This window comes from Phaethon lepturus, unplaced genomic scaffold, assembly GCF_000687285.1.
Source record: "Phaethon lepturus isolate BGI_N335 unplaced genomic scaffold, ASM68728v1 scaffold2410, whole genome shotgun sequence".
NCBI classification, from domain to species: Eukaryota; Metazoa; Chordata; class Aves; order Phaethontiformes; family Phaethontidae; genus Phaethon; species Phaethon lepturus.
The window spans coordinates 81,268-95,620 of record NW_010509625.1 but is presented as its reverse complement, the minus strand read 5'-3'; the positions used below and the strand labels follow the sequence as shown (position 1 = coordinate 95,620).

The following is a 14,353-nucleotide window of genomic DNA, read 5'->3' as shown; positions in this document are numbered from 1 at the left end:
TTTTTAACTGGTGCTTCCCACCCCAGCCATTTTAGAAGGCATAATATGATTAATAATTTTCAAATTTTAGTTATTAAGGGGTCTGTTTTTAAAAGCATATAATTAACAAAATATATAGCATTTGATATTCTTCACTTCATTTTGGGGTATCATTTGCTTCCTACCATGATTGTCAGGTAAACAAACTTTTGGTGACCAAAAGTTTTCTTGTTTGTTTTTTTTTTTAACCTGTGTTATGTGCAAGTACCTATACCGAATTTCATATGCAGTATCTTTCATACTTTTAAAAACATGTTTGCAAAGAATGTATTCTAATCTAGCCTGCACAATTTCATAACTAGTTTTCCTGTATGCCTGAAAACAGTCTGAAGTCCTCAGAGGTGGTTATAGATTTTATGTTCATGGTCGTCTTGTGCTCCTGTTTCAAACTTGACGTGCAACACTCTGAAGTGTGTGTGTCTATTTAAACAGATGAATATACTTGAAATGAGTAAAATCATCTGACAGTCCTGCTGTTTTGCTGGAAGAAGAAGATAATGTTTTGCAGGAAGTTACTTTGGCTTTATCAGGGGGACACTTGTTGGTGGGGCTGTGCAAGAAATATTTAACACAACTTGATAATGAAATGTGGGGATGGAAATGTCCCCGATTTGCCTTCAGTTCTTTATCCCAATGCTCAGCTGGAACTGAACTTGGTGTTACACGTGTGTAGCACCTCTCATGCTCCAGAGATTTCAATGCACTGTTTAAAAAAAAACCCAAAACCCCAAACCACTGTACATTCTCCATCTTACTACCAGCAAATAAGAATATTGTGTTACTCAGTTCTGCATTATTGAATTTGTTAATGTTTTGTTGGTTATAGCTCTGTGATATTTCTTTTTTTAAAGCTCGCTAGGAGTCAGCTTGTTTGCCTGATTTTCCTGTGTTAAGCAGGAACAGTTTAATTGGGTTGGATGATGTTATCCACGGAATACACATTTTGTTTCAAGATGACTTCTTCCTCTCCCCCTTCCTTTCTGTTAACTTACAAATCAAACTTCTGTACAAAGCTATGTTACAACACCCAGCTGAAGTAAAATCTTGTTTATGTTGCATGACTTGTTGAAATAAACAACATTAAATTGCATGACAAAAAAATACATGGGAGTGTTATGCTCCTTTAAAACAACCCAACTATATGATATGAATTTAAGTGAGAATTTTAAAGTGTACTATTTATTTTTCAGTGCTAGAATGCTCTTCCTTAACTTTTAAAAATGCCTTCTATTTTTGTAATGATTTCACCCTGGCACGCTCTGCATTACTTATTTTAACCTTGTTATGTTACTGACTTCAAAGAGATTTTTGAGCATGTTTAAAGGGCAGCGTCTCATTATATTAATTTTGGGAGTATAGTTACTTTGAACACCAAAGCAAAAAGAAATTTTCATTCTGTTCTATCAAAAACACGGAAGAGAATAGTATGTCACTAAAAGAAGAGTTTAATGAACTGTGGAACTTTTTTTGTGACAAAAATACTTCATTATTACAAAAAATAAATGCTTGGACTTTATCTCTGGTCCCTATGAGCCTTAATATTTTGGGTGACTGGGGAGAAGGAAAGAAGGTGAGTTGTATTAATTGCAAAACTCTGTGTGTGTGTTTAAGTGTGTGTTCTAAATTTTTTAATATCTTATAGGTAAAAGCAAGCAGGCATGTCTAGAGGAGCAAGGGAAGGAGTTAGGGAAATTACTTTAGCCTGTGTCTCATCCAGGCATATTTACACATTAGATTCCCTCGGTTGTGACCGACTGCTGCATCAACAACCCTGAATTTGCCTGCAGTACCTTGTTCTGATAGGAGGCATCCTGGGGGTGTTCTCGGAGGCAACTCGTGCTTTCTTGCAGTGACATCTTCCCTCCTGCCCCTGTGGCAGACACCAGGAAGCGTGTCCTAGGGGAACGTTACTGCTGCCAGCAAGAAAATCTTCCTTTTCTTAATATTTTGTGGTTTCTGTAGTGTTTTTTCAAAACAAAACACAGTCAAGTTTGAGGAAAGACAGAAAAGTTGGAGGAGGCGAGTGGGGCAGATGCAGTGCTTACGTTTCCTGCTGCTGAAATTCTTACAAGAAAGTATACTAGCAAAAAAATCCCTTAAGTTTAAAAACACAGGTTTAACACATGTTCTGTTTCACACTTGCCAGTTGTAGTTGTAACCGAGCCAAAATGAAAGTGTAGAGCCGGAGTACTAGCAAATGTAGGCTATTTGCCAAGTTAGCAGTGTGTTTGAGACCATTTTAAAGTCTTTGCAGAAGAAGAAAAGCAGTTTAATAGCAGGCTCATGAAAGTCATGCTTTTCACAGAGAAGTGTCTGTTTGTGGGTGGGTTAGCTGAGACTCTGTTTTGCATTTGGTACTCATAGTCGGTATTGCTCAGATACAGCCACCGCTTCTGAGGTTGGTAACTCCGTGAACCCTACAGACTGCATCTTCTCAAAGCTGTGCTCTTTTGGTTTTTAATATGTAACGAGATTTTATTCCCTGAATGGTATAGGTGCTGTTTTTTTACAGTAAGTGTAAATAGAAATGTGTTTTATAATTGACTAATACCAAATTCAGTCTTTAATTCTGATCATGAGGACCACTCATCACAAGCTGCTGGTCATCCAAATCCTATAGAATAGAAGAAAAAGAAAATCAGACTTGAACATTGAGTTAAGGAATGAAAGTCACTTTTTGGCAAATTTGTCCATACAGATAGCAGAGTTTGCACCAAACAAGTCTTTTTACTGGATATAGAAAAGTATTTTGATTTTTAGACTCTGCATGTACATGAGGGTCTTGCTAAATTGGACCATTGCGGCTGTTCAGATATTCTGGCTTTACTCAATTTTTCCTTCCCTCGTTTCTCAGCCCCCTTCCTGTTGCATTTCAGATTCTTTGCAGAGTGCTGGCATGGCACTCAGCTGTGTTTGCAGCAAAGAGCAGGGAAGACAAAACTGGAAGGTGTTTTAAGTTCCTATAGACACATCACTGGCATCCAGCAGCAGTTGAAGTCCAATTTAATTCAGTTCTTTTGGAAGACAGACTTGAGATACAGCTGTGGACTACAGACTCTATTTCTAGCAGTGGTGAGACAGGAAAGCCAGGAACTTGAATGGTGTTTTCCCAAATTACTCTTTTTTTCCAACTAGACATTTTCCTCTCATAAAGTCATTCCCTCTTACCATTATTTTAATTGTGTCTCAATCTCAAATAAAAATGAACACTTACTGAGAAAAGATCATAAGTAGGTTCTGGTGGCGTCAGTGCAGAAGAACTTTCGTATGAGGGGTTGGTGATATTTGAAGGCTGTGACTTGTCCAGCGACGTTGCATCAGTGTCACCTTTTGACTACGTAAAATCACACAAACCTGCTTAAAATCCATCCTCCTCCTAACAGTGCGTTAAGTGGGTCACTTAAGCTTCACTACCGACTGGTGCAGTGTTTTGACTGAACTGGCTTTATCTCAGTCAGGGTCTCTGGGCATGAACTGCGTCCTGGGTCGTTGTGTTCTCCCAAGTCACTTAACACTGGTACCTTCCTTTCCTTTCCTTTGTTATTTTAAAGCCTTAGCAAAGCGTGGGAGAAGTGGTGTTGCCCTGACATTTTGCCTGGGATAAAAGGTACCTGGTTGGTCCTGAGCACTCTCATTGCAACTATATAAAAATACCAGCATTTCTCCTGGCTCACAACTCCTGGGGTTTTTTTTTTTGTTTTTTTTTTTTTTTTTTCCCCCTAGAAGATGATTCACATTATGCAGCATCTAGAATAGGAAGGGATTTTTGATTACTTCTAGGTAGACTTTCTTTTGGATTGATTTTTGTGTATTTTGTAACACTTTTTTGTCATCCCTCGTCTCTGAGTAGCTTGGCTGTTGCTGGCTGGTTTAGCGTCATCATGATACTACGCAAGGCTAGCAAAGTTAGTTAAGAGAAAGCAAGCGTGAGAGTGCATCAGTATAAAAATTCGCACTTTTCAATCCTGACAATCATTTAAATGTGTTTGTCTTTTTAATCTGGCCTTTTTCCTATCAAACATTTCAACCTCCAGAGCAGCAAAACTATTAGCAGTGCCATGGTGGAGGGGGGAAGCGGACAAATGCCCTTTTAGTGTCTGCAATTACCTGCTTCCCTAAGGGTGAGCTTTCTCGTGAGGCAAAGACTTCTACACCGACGCTGTGCAGTCAATGAAGCTTTTGGCCAGTCTCCTTGGGGTTGGAAGTGTCTGTGAGGGCCAGAGCCCATCAGGCACCCCAGAGGGAGAGGTCTGGGAGAGCACTAGGCAAATGTAAGCTCGTGCCCAAGACAAGCCTGTGAGCCTTCCCCACTTTCTCCATGTCTTAGTCTGAATGGTTCATGTGGGAAGCGATGGGGAATGTTTCTAGCATAATAAAATGCAAGGGGAAATTGGAGGCTGTGAGTTTGGGGGGTGCGGTGGGTCTGGGGTAGTGCTGCCTGCCCCACTTCGCGTCTGTCACCTACCTTGAAGTGCTGGAAGCCTGTGTTTCTCTTCCTAAACCTGAGGTAAGAGTATCCGATAAAAGCCACAATTCCAGTAACCAGGCAGATGCCAAAGAATATTCCTGTCCCGGCACTGGCATGGAGAGGAGCCTGGAAGCGAGAGAGAGGATGAGAGCGCTACAGACGGGCACTGGTTACCGTCCAGCACCCAGGCACACGCAGTGCCCATTTGAGATACGCCCTAGTCCTGAATTGCGTTTGTGCTCGACTTCCCCGGTACGCGTGCCCGAAGGACAGTTAAACATGGCCTTTTGATAGTAATTACAATAAGGTTTTTTTCAGGGTATTGGACACTGGCTGTAGTACAGTTCCACCTTGTTTAGATTTTTGAAGTTACAGAGCATGCCGAAGCGATCTCTTCTGGTCAGGTTTTTCAAAGTAGGAGTAGAGGCTCTGGCGAGCCTGAAACCTCACTGACCTGAGGAGAAGCGGCTACCAAATTCTGTTCAGCAGCTTTGGAAACCTGTGCTACAAACCCTTGAGGGCTGTGTTTAGGTCCAAGCTTCTTCCCCACTGCTTTGCGCACCGGAGGGGTGTTGGTTATTGCCAGCTATCGGCAGCTCTACCACCCTCTGAGCCCCGCTTACCAGGGCTCGAACCAAGCCCCATCTAGGACGAGGCCCATCTTCTCGCTGGTTAGAGGGACCGCCAGCCTGTGCGGTGGGTGCGCAGGGCGGGGCTCCGCCAGTGACCCAACGCCTGCCTTCTGTAGTTCATTCTGCCCCAAAGCATGCAGTGCCTTTAACCCAAAATCATTCTTTGGTCAAGCAGGTGAAGTGCCCACCCAAATATAATATTTTTTAAGTATTTGGATAAATGTGTAGGTGAAGACTGAGAGAAATTCACATGTGATCTGGATTTAATCGAAAGGGGAGAAATGCTGCCAGAATCTGACTTTGGTTTGCCTTCTGCAGCTCTGTGGCCTGATAGACTGGTATCATGAAGATGGCCAGCAATTTTGGGGTAATGATAAGTTTGAGGGTTCCCAGTGCATGCAGCCACTCAGGCTGGCATCTCCCCAAAGCACTGTGCTCTTTGCTAGCAGGCCAGGAGGCGAGGAGGGGTCTGGAAATGAGTAGAAAGTGTTTTGTATGCTCTTACTCTTGCTTTTCCATGTGCTGCCTTAGCTCCGTGGCCTCCTGCCTAGAAAACTAATTATTAAACTTACCCTGGCAAAAATATGCTCTCCATTTATTTTTTTAGAAAACAAAGTTATTTGCATGGTGCAGCTGGACAGTGAAATATTGGAAGACATTTAGTTGCCCTCTAGCATGTGAAAGGTTTTATAAAGACTGTAATATCATGCTGCTGTAGACAGTCAGAAATTGCCTGTTATTTTGAATCATTTTCAGTCAGTAATTTATGCTTTTACTCAAGTGTGTCATTTCCTACTTCTGAGGATTGTAGGCTGCAAGGGATTTTTGTGAGCTGAGATTGTGCAGGCACATTACTGAGCTTCGAGGAACAAGAAGACTGGTTTGTAAAGGAGAAAGGGTTGCTCGGGACAGAATGAAGGTGAGAAACAGGGTATCAACAGGATTAATCTTGTGCACTGAGGAACAGCTGGTTAGCCGCTTCCGAAATCAGAGCTGGGATGGATGGGGTATAAATGTGAGTGAGGCCCCTCCGGCACAGGGAGAGAAGGATCAGGGTGAGTTACCCCGACAGAAGGGAAGTTCTTCAGGTGAAATAAGTGGTGGGTCTTCTTGCAAGGTCAGCTTGAGCCTGTGTTGGGCCATCCCAGAGCACCCTGGGCGGAACAGGGCTGGGGAGCACTAACACTGTGCACCTAACACTTACTTTAAGGAAAACATTTTGTACTGGAAAAACAGGTGCTCGCTGCACACCGCTCCCAGGGGCAGCAGGGATCACTTTTGAGAAACATCCCAGTTGCACTGCAGGTGGACAAAATGTTTTTCCTCCCTTTCATCCAACGCAGTAAACTTTTCTGGTGGCAAATAAACAGAACCCTGTTCCTGCCTCCCTGCTGCTGGGCCCTGTACCATTTTGATTCCAGCTTGAAGCAGTGCAGCTGCCACCTCGACTTGCCTCCGTGGAAAGGATAGCACCCCCTTCTGAACTCTGCTGTTCTGCCATGCACCGTTTGCTTTGTTTTTTTCTGATGGGAGAGAGAACTGGGTAACTGGGACCATTGCAGAGATTCATGTAGGCAAAAAATACGTATTTTCAAAACACCTTGTTGTTTTGGATAGAAATGAAAGTAAAGCAAGAGCGAAAATTTTCCTTAGAAGCTTGAAAGGTCTTTTTGGAAGAACTGAAATCGAGCTTTAGAAAACCTCCATTACAAAAATGAACTCTATTATAAAACGGAGCTTTTATTTTAGATAAAATAAATGTGCAAAGAACTTGTTCAGATGGAAACATTTTGAACAAGCTTCACTGGCACTTTGTTCTCAACTTTTAATTTTCCTTCAAAATAACTGAAACTGCATATATGGGAGGGAAACTGGCAATATATGAATGTCAGCTATGAGTTTGGGATGATACAAGCCACAGCCACCTCCTACCACCCAAAAAAAAAAAAAAAATCCCTATGTACTTACAGGTGCTGGCGGAGCCTTTAAAGGCTCTGAAATGACGTGGATTATCCCGTTGGAAGCGATTATGTCCCACTCAACAATAGCACTTCGGTCCACATACCTGATCTCGCTCTGCCAGGAGAAAGAGCAATGAGACCCGAGCTGTGACCCTCCTTCCTCTCCTCGCTTGGGGACTGAAACCTTGAGATTATTTCCCCACCTCAGTTACTGACACACGGAGAAAAATCACAGGGAGGCTTATGCCGCTGCCTCCCTGGGCATCAGCCTGGGATGGGCTGGGGCTGACCATGGCTCTCCTGCGCATGAAGTAGCCATCATCATTACCTGCATATGGCCTTCAGGCATTTCTTTGTCCCCACTTTTTTTTTTTTATAAAGGTTTTTGTGATGTTTGTGCAATTGCCAAGCTCTGCCTAGGAGTGCTGCTACTCCTGAGTGCCAGGCAGCCTGCAGCCTGCCTCCGTGAGAGCCGCTTTCTGTGCTGAGGATGCCGCTTGTGCGGGGTTTGCTGACTCAGGGGAGCTGGGTTGGCGCTGACAGGGAGCTGCTGCCCACAGGTTATTTGGTGGCCTGGAAGGTGGTCCCATTTGGCAGCTCATCAGGATGCGAGAAGGGTGAGGGATGGAATCAGTCATTGCCACCCTAACCCTTCTCTAGATTCTGCTGATAAAGGGAGTCCTTGACTGCTCCGAGCCCATCCCGAGTTTTTCCTGCGTTTTGGCGGGCGGGTGCATGGGAGTCTGCGCTGCTGCAAGCTCTGCTTTAAATTGCGTCCTAGAAAAACGGTTTCATCTCTGCGCAGGACCCAGCGCTGCTGCCCGCACTTGCCCCGGCACAAGGTGGTACGCACACCGCGCCAGCTGAGGCACGCGGCAACTTTCTGTGCACCGGGAGGAAGGTGCTGAGCCGTGGTGGCACTGCAGAGCGGTGTGGGAGTCACACCATGTCCTCCTCCCTCTCCTTCACTCCTGTGCTGCCTTTCCAAGGTCCTGGGGAAAGCTCGTGGGCCTCGACTTGGTGTGCTGGAGGGATGGGTGCTTGGCTACCTGGAGCACACATGGAAAGCAGCTTCCACCTCTCCTTCCCACCCTGGCACCCCACTGTGCATTACGGCAGCCAGGGCAACAGGGAGGCTTGCTCAGGTCCTCCAGAAGAAAAGCTACAAATTTCCAACCAGCTTTGAAGGGCAGGAGCAAGATTTGTGTTAATGGGCTCAGAGCCTCCCCTTGGTGGCTGTTGAAGAGAGGAAGACTTTTTTTAAGGAGAATCTCTTCTAACTCAAGTATCAGATCAAAGTGATCCAAAAGAGCTCCTAGCATGCTAGTGAGTGATATGGGTAAGCCTTGTGCTGGTGCACTCGACCTCTCATGAGGGTATACTTATTAACATGGTTGCTTGGTTTGCAGTATAGGGTGGTTTTAAACATACAAATCAAGTGCGTGAAATTCTCATGCCAAAGGAGTTTCTCCTGAAAGGCAAAGGAGGAAGGGAGCAAAGGCAACAGAGGAGCCATTTGTGCACCTCTTCCTGCAGCGCCTATTTCCTTCTTGTTGGGGTCCCTGAAAATCCCCCACGGCAGTTGGCATGTTGGGCACTCAACTTTCCTTGGGTCCGGCGCCATCCTCTAGAGCACGTTTTAACTGCAAGCCCACTGGCGCTGGGTTTCTCATTTTCATATTCAGCTCTACCGCATCTCCCACAGCAGAGTCCCAACCGCAGTTTTGGGGGCTGCTGTCACAGAGGTCATTTGGGCAGCGAGTGTTTTCTTAATAAAAAATGAGAAGCTGGCTGTGTTTTCAAAGGATTTTGCATTTTCATTGCTGCCCACTCCAACCTTACTGAAGTGCTCTCCAGATCAGTGTGTCACCCTATTACAGGGTATAGAATAATGGGGGGAAAAATCGTGAAAATGGGAAATTTATTAGAAAGGTACCTGTTCAGCGGAGGGGGCTTGGTGTTCCTGGCCCCTGGTGTTTGTAATGAGGAGTTTTTCCCCCAGGCGAGTTAAAAGAGTGGTTCCGTTGGTCAAGTCTTCATAAAACATTATGCTGGCGTTAGATAAATGATACTCGATGTCTCGCCCCGAAAGAGTCTGCAAACGAGAGCAAAATACAACAAACATTACCTGATCTCATAAATCCACTGGATTTACCCTTAGACTAAGCGCCTGTGACCTTTTTCCCTCTTTGCTATTAATGCTGCAGCAAGTGCAATATGGGGTAGAGGCTATTGGGAAAATCTGGATGTGAACAGTGGGATCTTCTGTCGGTGCTGGCCTCCGACGGCTGCCTGCAGCAGGCAGCACCTTGATTCTGGCGGGACAAAGGATTTTACTTTTTCATATGATGACCTGAAGTGATGAGCCTCAGAGACACTCCAGACAGCTTGAAGATGCAAGCCAGGGCATAAACCCATGTGAATTGTTTGAGACAATGTTTGATTGAAGGAAAGGAAAGAAAAAAGGTGTAAGCATAGAAGTGAAGCTAGGAACAGGTGCCTTTAATGTATTTGTGGGAAATACCAAAGCTGTGCACCGCTTTCTTCAAATAACTGTGCTTGATGTTAATAAGCCAGAGGAGGCTTCATGTCAGGCAGACTCCTTTGTAACTGCGTAACTAAAATCCTTGATGGAAAATTCTCTGTAGTGACTCGAACACTCAGTAACCTTGCACTCCTAACGTGGAAGAGAAATGGAAACGATGAACTCGCCTCTTTCAGAAGCACAGTTTAAACTACGTGGGGCTACACAGAAGTCAAGTCATACTAAGATTTCTTTTTTTTATGCTTAAATTTCACTGGAATACAGAAACCCATAATGTTTAAAAAGTGTTATTAAACAAGGAAAGAAAACAAAAAAACTCCAACCCTGACCTCATTTTCCCTTAACCCGCTATCGTTTGGAGCGAAGAGAGTGGCGTGCACCGACAGGTCCATGAGGTACCGCAGGAACTCTCTCCCCTTCCTAGAGCTGTTGGAGTAAGCCATGATGTCCTAGGCAGAAACAAAATCTGGCATTACTGAAGAGCCATTGCAAGCTCCTGTGCAGGGAGCCAAAAAGGCGAGACCGTATAAAGACAAAGAGGCTTTCTGTTATTGGCCATGAAGCATCTCTGGAGAGACATTGCGGAAGAAGTTTGTATTAAAACACAGTTTTAGCTGCTGATTCATCAAGTATATCTTAAACTTGTAGGAAGCTGAGAGGGAGCTGAGCCCTTGTTGTCTTTGAGGCTACTTACACATATCTGAGAAGTGGCAAGAAAATGACCCTTTTAATGCTTTGCCTTTCCCCAGCAGCAATTTGATAAAATTACAAAAGAACACTGCTCTCCTTGTGATGCTTAGAAACCCCAGAGCAGTTGAGCACAGAATCCTCTTTAAGCTAAAGCTGCAGAAGCATTTAATTTCCAAATGAGTTTTCAAAACCCCAAAACCTCTTTGGAGAAAGTCATTAAAAAGATTCCCCCTCCCCCCTCATTTTGACGGTGCAGATTTAGACCGCTCCACCTTGCTTTGCTGGCGTGGTGGTGTTACCCGCTGGTAAAGCAACCACCGGGATACAACCCAGGGGCAGAGCCTGCTTCGCCCCGCTCACCCAACCGAGCGGCGCGCCGGCCGTGGGCCGTACCGACACGAAGTTTGTCAGCGTTGGGAAGGACGTCAGCACTTGCAGCAAGTTCCCGCTGCAGGAGGAGCCGTCCCCCACGTAGCCTGGCTTGCAGGTGCAGCTCACCTCTGGAAGGTACAAACACAGACAGCCACGTGGGCAAACGCCCTTTCCGAGGAGGCGTTAGGCTGCTCTGGCCCTTAAAAACAACTCGCAGGCAAAAGAGTATTATTTTCAGGCAGAGGCAGAGTCTCTTGCCATGTTATCTAGCAGGCTGCGGCCGACCGAAGGGACTGAAGTCCAGGCTGCGGCTCCCCTCGGCACAGAGGGAAGCAGCAAAGGACCCTCTTACCTTTCTCCCTGTAGCAGAAGACGTCCCAGGTTTCACTCAGGTTGACTCTTCTCCCATAGTCCACGATGCCAACGTACCCGGCGCCGCAGTTCGGGGAGGAGAAGGCGGTCGGGTAGCCCACTCTTTCACCGTCCAGCCAGCCGGCAGCACACAGGTGGTACCGGGCCTGCAGCCGGCAGAGCCATGAGGGAAAAAACACAGGGGGAAGAGCTGGGTGGTGGGGCTGGGGGGCTGTGGATAAAACGGACACAGCACCCCCGGACACAGCCCCCCTGTCCGGGCACTCGGGCAGCACCGGACCCGCCAGTCCTCTTTCTGCGTGTCTGAGGGGGCTCTGTCCATCCGTCCGTCCTGCAGCCTGCCTGTGCGGAGCTCGGTGTCACAGGGCTGTGGAGACAGGAACCCCTCGGGAAGCCAGCGGCTCCCCACACAGAGCGAAGGAACCTTTCCCCAGAAAAGCTTCTAAAGCCGGGAAGGATCAGAGGTGGGTGCGAAAGCCGGAGGGGATGCGCGATCCCGTTGTGTGCCAGCCCACCTTTTTTCAGCGTGGGAAGGGCTGACAAACCAGCCCAACACAGAACATAAGTCTCCAGGAGCGCTGGAGCCAGCCCCACTGCTGACTTTGCTGCTTTGAGGGAAAAATATTTAGACTTCGGGGCACAGGGCACATGCAGCTTTGGCTGCAATCTGAATCTCCTCGGGCAGCAGAAGGAGGTTTACGTGCTGGCTGTGGTCCAGCCTCACATTTTGCTAAAGGTGTCTCTGAACGGTGAGCGTCTTCCTTCCGCAGGTGGGAAGGAGCCAGAAAGGCATGGTCAGTCTGACCCACTCTTCTAAAACAAGTTTTACGAACCCTAGGTGCGATGCTCACCTCACTGGCGTCAGCCATGCGTCATCTGTAACACACTCAAGGAAAAGAATGTGGAAATGGGTCTGCTAACTTAACAGCGTTTGCGGAAAAGATTCTTGGATCTTTACATTAAAAAAAAAAAAATAATCTAAGCATAATTCTGAAGTGTACATTTATTTAAGAAGAGCTGGTAATTAAAACCCCCATGAAAATACTCTGTATGTCTGACTCTACCATCTCACCCCAGTATCACTGGAAACAAGAACTTGGCAGCTGGTGTCCGTGCTGTATGAGTAGTCATGAAACCTATAAAACAGCCTGAAATCTGCTCACGGCCAAACATACCCTGGGGCACGGGCGAAGGGAAGGAGGGAAAATGAAGCTTATTAGCAGCCCCCTTGCTCATCCCTCTCCATTTTGGTCCGCTCTGGGGATCTCCTCCCGTAGTGAGGCTACCTCACCTTCTGTGCGTACAGCAGCTGGTTATACGTAGCGATGGTGGCCGACTCATTGGCACAGGCCTCCTTTGCCTTCTCATAAGTCATTTTGTACTGCCCTTGCGGGGATCGTAAGTGGAAAACCCCAACTGTGGTATCTGCAAAGAGAGAGAAGAACCAGCTCTTCCTGAGGGGGTTTCCAGGTCTGCATGCAGAGTCAACTTGTGCCGCACAAATACCCATGAATTTTGTGAAATGGAGTAAGGACAGATTGATCCCTTAGGGTTAACATTCCTACCTGGAATGCCCTCATCTGTTGCTTCGTAAATCTGGTATTACAAAGTATGTAAGCACACATTCTAGCTTTAATCTTCTCATTGTTTCAAGGAGACATAGGTAGAGGGCTGAATGAGCTTACAGAGACAATGATCCTGGCCACTGGCTTCAGTGCAGGGACGAGGATGTCCCTGTCCTGTGGCGTGCACGGTGTGCCATCCTCACCTTGGAAGTGGAGATCGGCACAGTCAGCGTCGGGGTGGCACTGCCCGTTGTCTTGCAAGCAGCGGTCAAGAGGAAGCTGCATCACCGAGCAGTTCAGCCCATCACCGATGTAGTTATTTTTACATTCGCACTTGCGCTTGTCCTGGTCAGAGAGAGAATAGAAAAGGCCAAGCCAAGTACTTAGCTGACATAAATGTTGGTAATTGAAGCAACATTCTAAACTGTTGGAAAAATTTCACTTGATAGAGCCAGGCATGGACAAACAGGAAAGTTGTTACTAGCAACTGTGATTCAACAGACCACAAACTCTGACACTGACATTTATTCTTCTAAGCAAAACATTTACACATGCACTTGGGCGTTTTACTGAATTAATACCAAAGCATAATTCCATCCACAAAGTGAATAACATGCATTGGAGAATTATATGACATGTAATTAATCAAAGTGGATGGCAAACCTATCAAAATTATACTTAAATGACTGGGCACGGAAGCATGAACAGAATTCAGCAGCCCACCGATAGTAATAAATCGAGAACTATAAACCAAGGAGGAGTTGGTGACATCCAGGGATTGCCATGATTGGCAGCTGGAACGGATTAGTGGCAAGGCTTTTCTAGATAGCTCCTAGAAGACACATCAGGCAAGCCACCAAAATGGAATAGACAGGTGATCCCGAAAGCACCAGGGCAAATGCTGGATCGAGTCACCGCACATGTTTTCCTCAATAACTTTGACCGTGGGGGCCAAGGAATTTGTACCACGTGGGTACAGAGCTTTTTAAGCTAAGTTCGGCCAACCAAGAAGGGACACTCTTCTCCCAACTGTCCCTAGGTTTAGCTACCAAAACATACTCAGTTGCCGTCCAACAAGCTCCTATTGCAAATAGGGATATCCAGTTAGGGAAAGCAAAGAAGGGGACAGAAAAATTACACATGCAAAATATCCCACCTGCTGTAGTACCCCTTGCCCCAGAGGAAAGATTTCAAACTGTTTCTTGCCCCTCAGATGAAAGGATACGAAACTAATGTGGGAAGCAGGCTGGAGCTTTGTAAAGGTTTTTTTGAAAACAGGGACTTTGAGAGGTATGGAGCGTGTGTGACCCAGCCAGAGAAACGACTTCTGCCGGCAGCAGGAAGAAATGCCTCAGACTTCCCTGCTGGTGACTGAAATAATTCGACTTACAGGTCCTATGACAATGCAAATGGCATGCTCGTGGCAGCCTCCGTTGAACCCATCGGCGCAAGGATTTATTGGAAGGCATGTAAAGCCATCGCCTTTGTATCCTTTCTGGCAGCTACAGAAGACTTTCACCCCAAGTTGTGTGCATTCGGCTGCCTTATGGCACCCACCGTTGTTTTGTTGGCAAAGGTCTGCAGCTGCACGGGGGAAAAGAAAACAGGTGAGTAAAGTCTGCTTTTAAAGAGGATGTTCTTCACGAAGACAAACCACCTCCAGATTTTTAAGGCGCACTAAAAATACTTGAACTCTTGTTTGGGGGAAA

General features: G+C 46.0%; 1 protein-coding gene across 1 annotated transcript in view; it reads right to left on the bottom strand.

Annotated features, from left to right (window-relative positions):
* Positions 1-2,602: 2,602 nt before the first annotated feature.
* The window catches only part of STAB2 (stabilin 2), an 87,866-nt gene continuing 76,115 nt past the window's right edge, over positions 2,603-14,353 (bottom strand). Inside the window, exons 57-68 of the mRNA XM_010291694.1 lie at positions 14,035-14,228; positions 12,848-12,989; positions 12,371-12,504; positions 11,060-11,225; positions 10,729-10,835; positions 9,975-10,094; positions 9,055-9,195; positions 7,108-7,215; positions 6,613-6,615; positions 4,505-4,633; positions 3,254-3,373; positions 2,603-2,653 (exon numbers count right to left, since the gene is read on the bottom strand). Coding sequence (XP_010289996.1) covers positions 2,603-2,653; positions 3,254-3,373; positions 4,505-4,633; positions 6,613-6,615; positions 7,108-7,215; positions 9,055-9,195; positions 9,975-10,094; positions 10,729-10,835; positions 11,060-11,225; positions 12,371-12,504; positions 12,848-12,989; positions 14,035-14,228 — 1,415 coding nt within the window. The remainder of the gene's footprint in view (positions 2,654-3,253; positions 3,374-4,504; positions 4,634-6,612; positions 6,616-7,107; positions 7,216-9,054; positions 9,196-9,974; positions 10,095-10,728; positions 10,836-11,059; positions 11,226-12,370; positions 12,505-12,847; positions 12,990-14,034; positions 14,229-14,353) is intronic.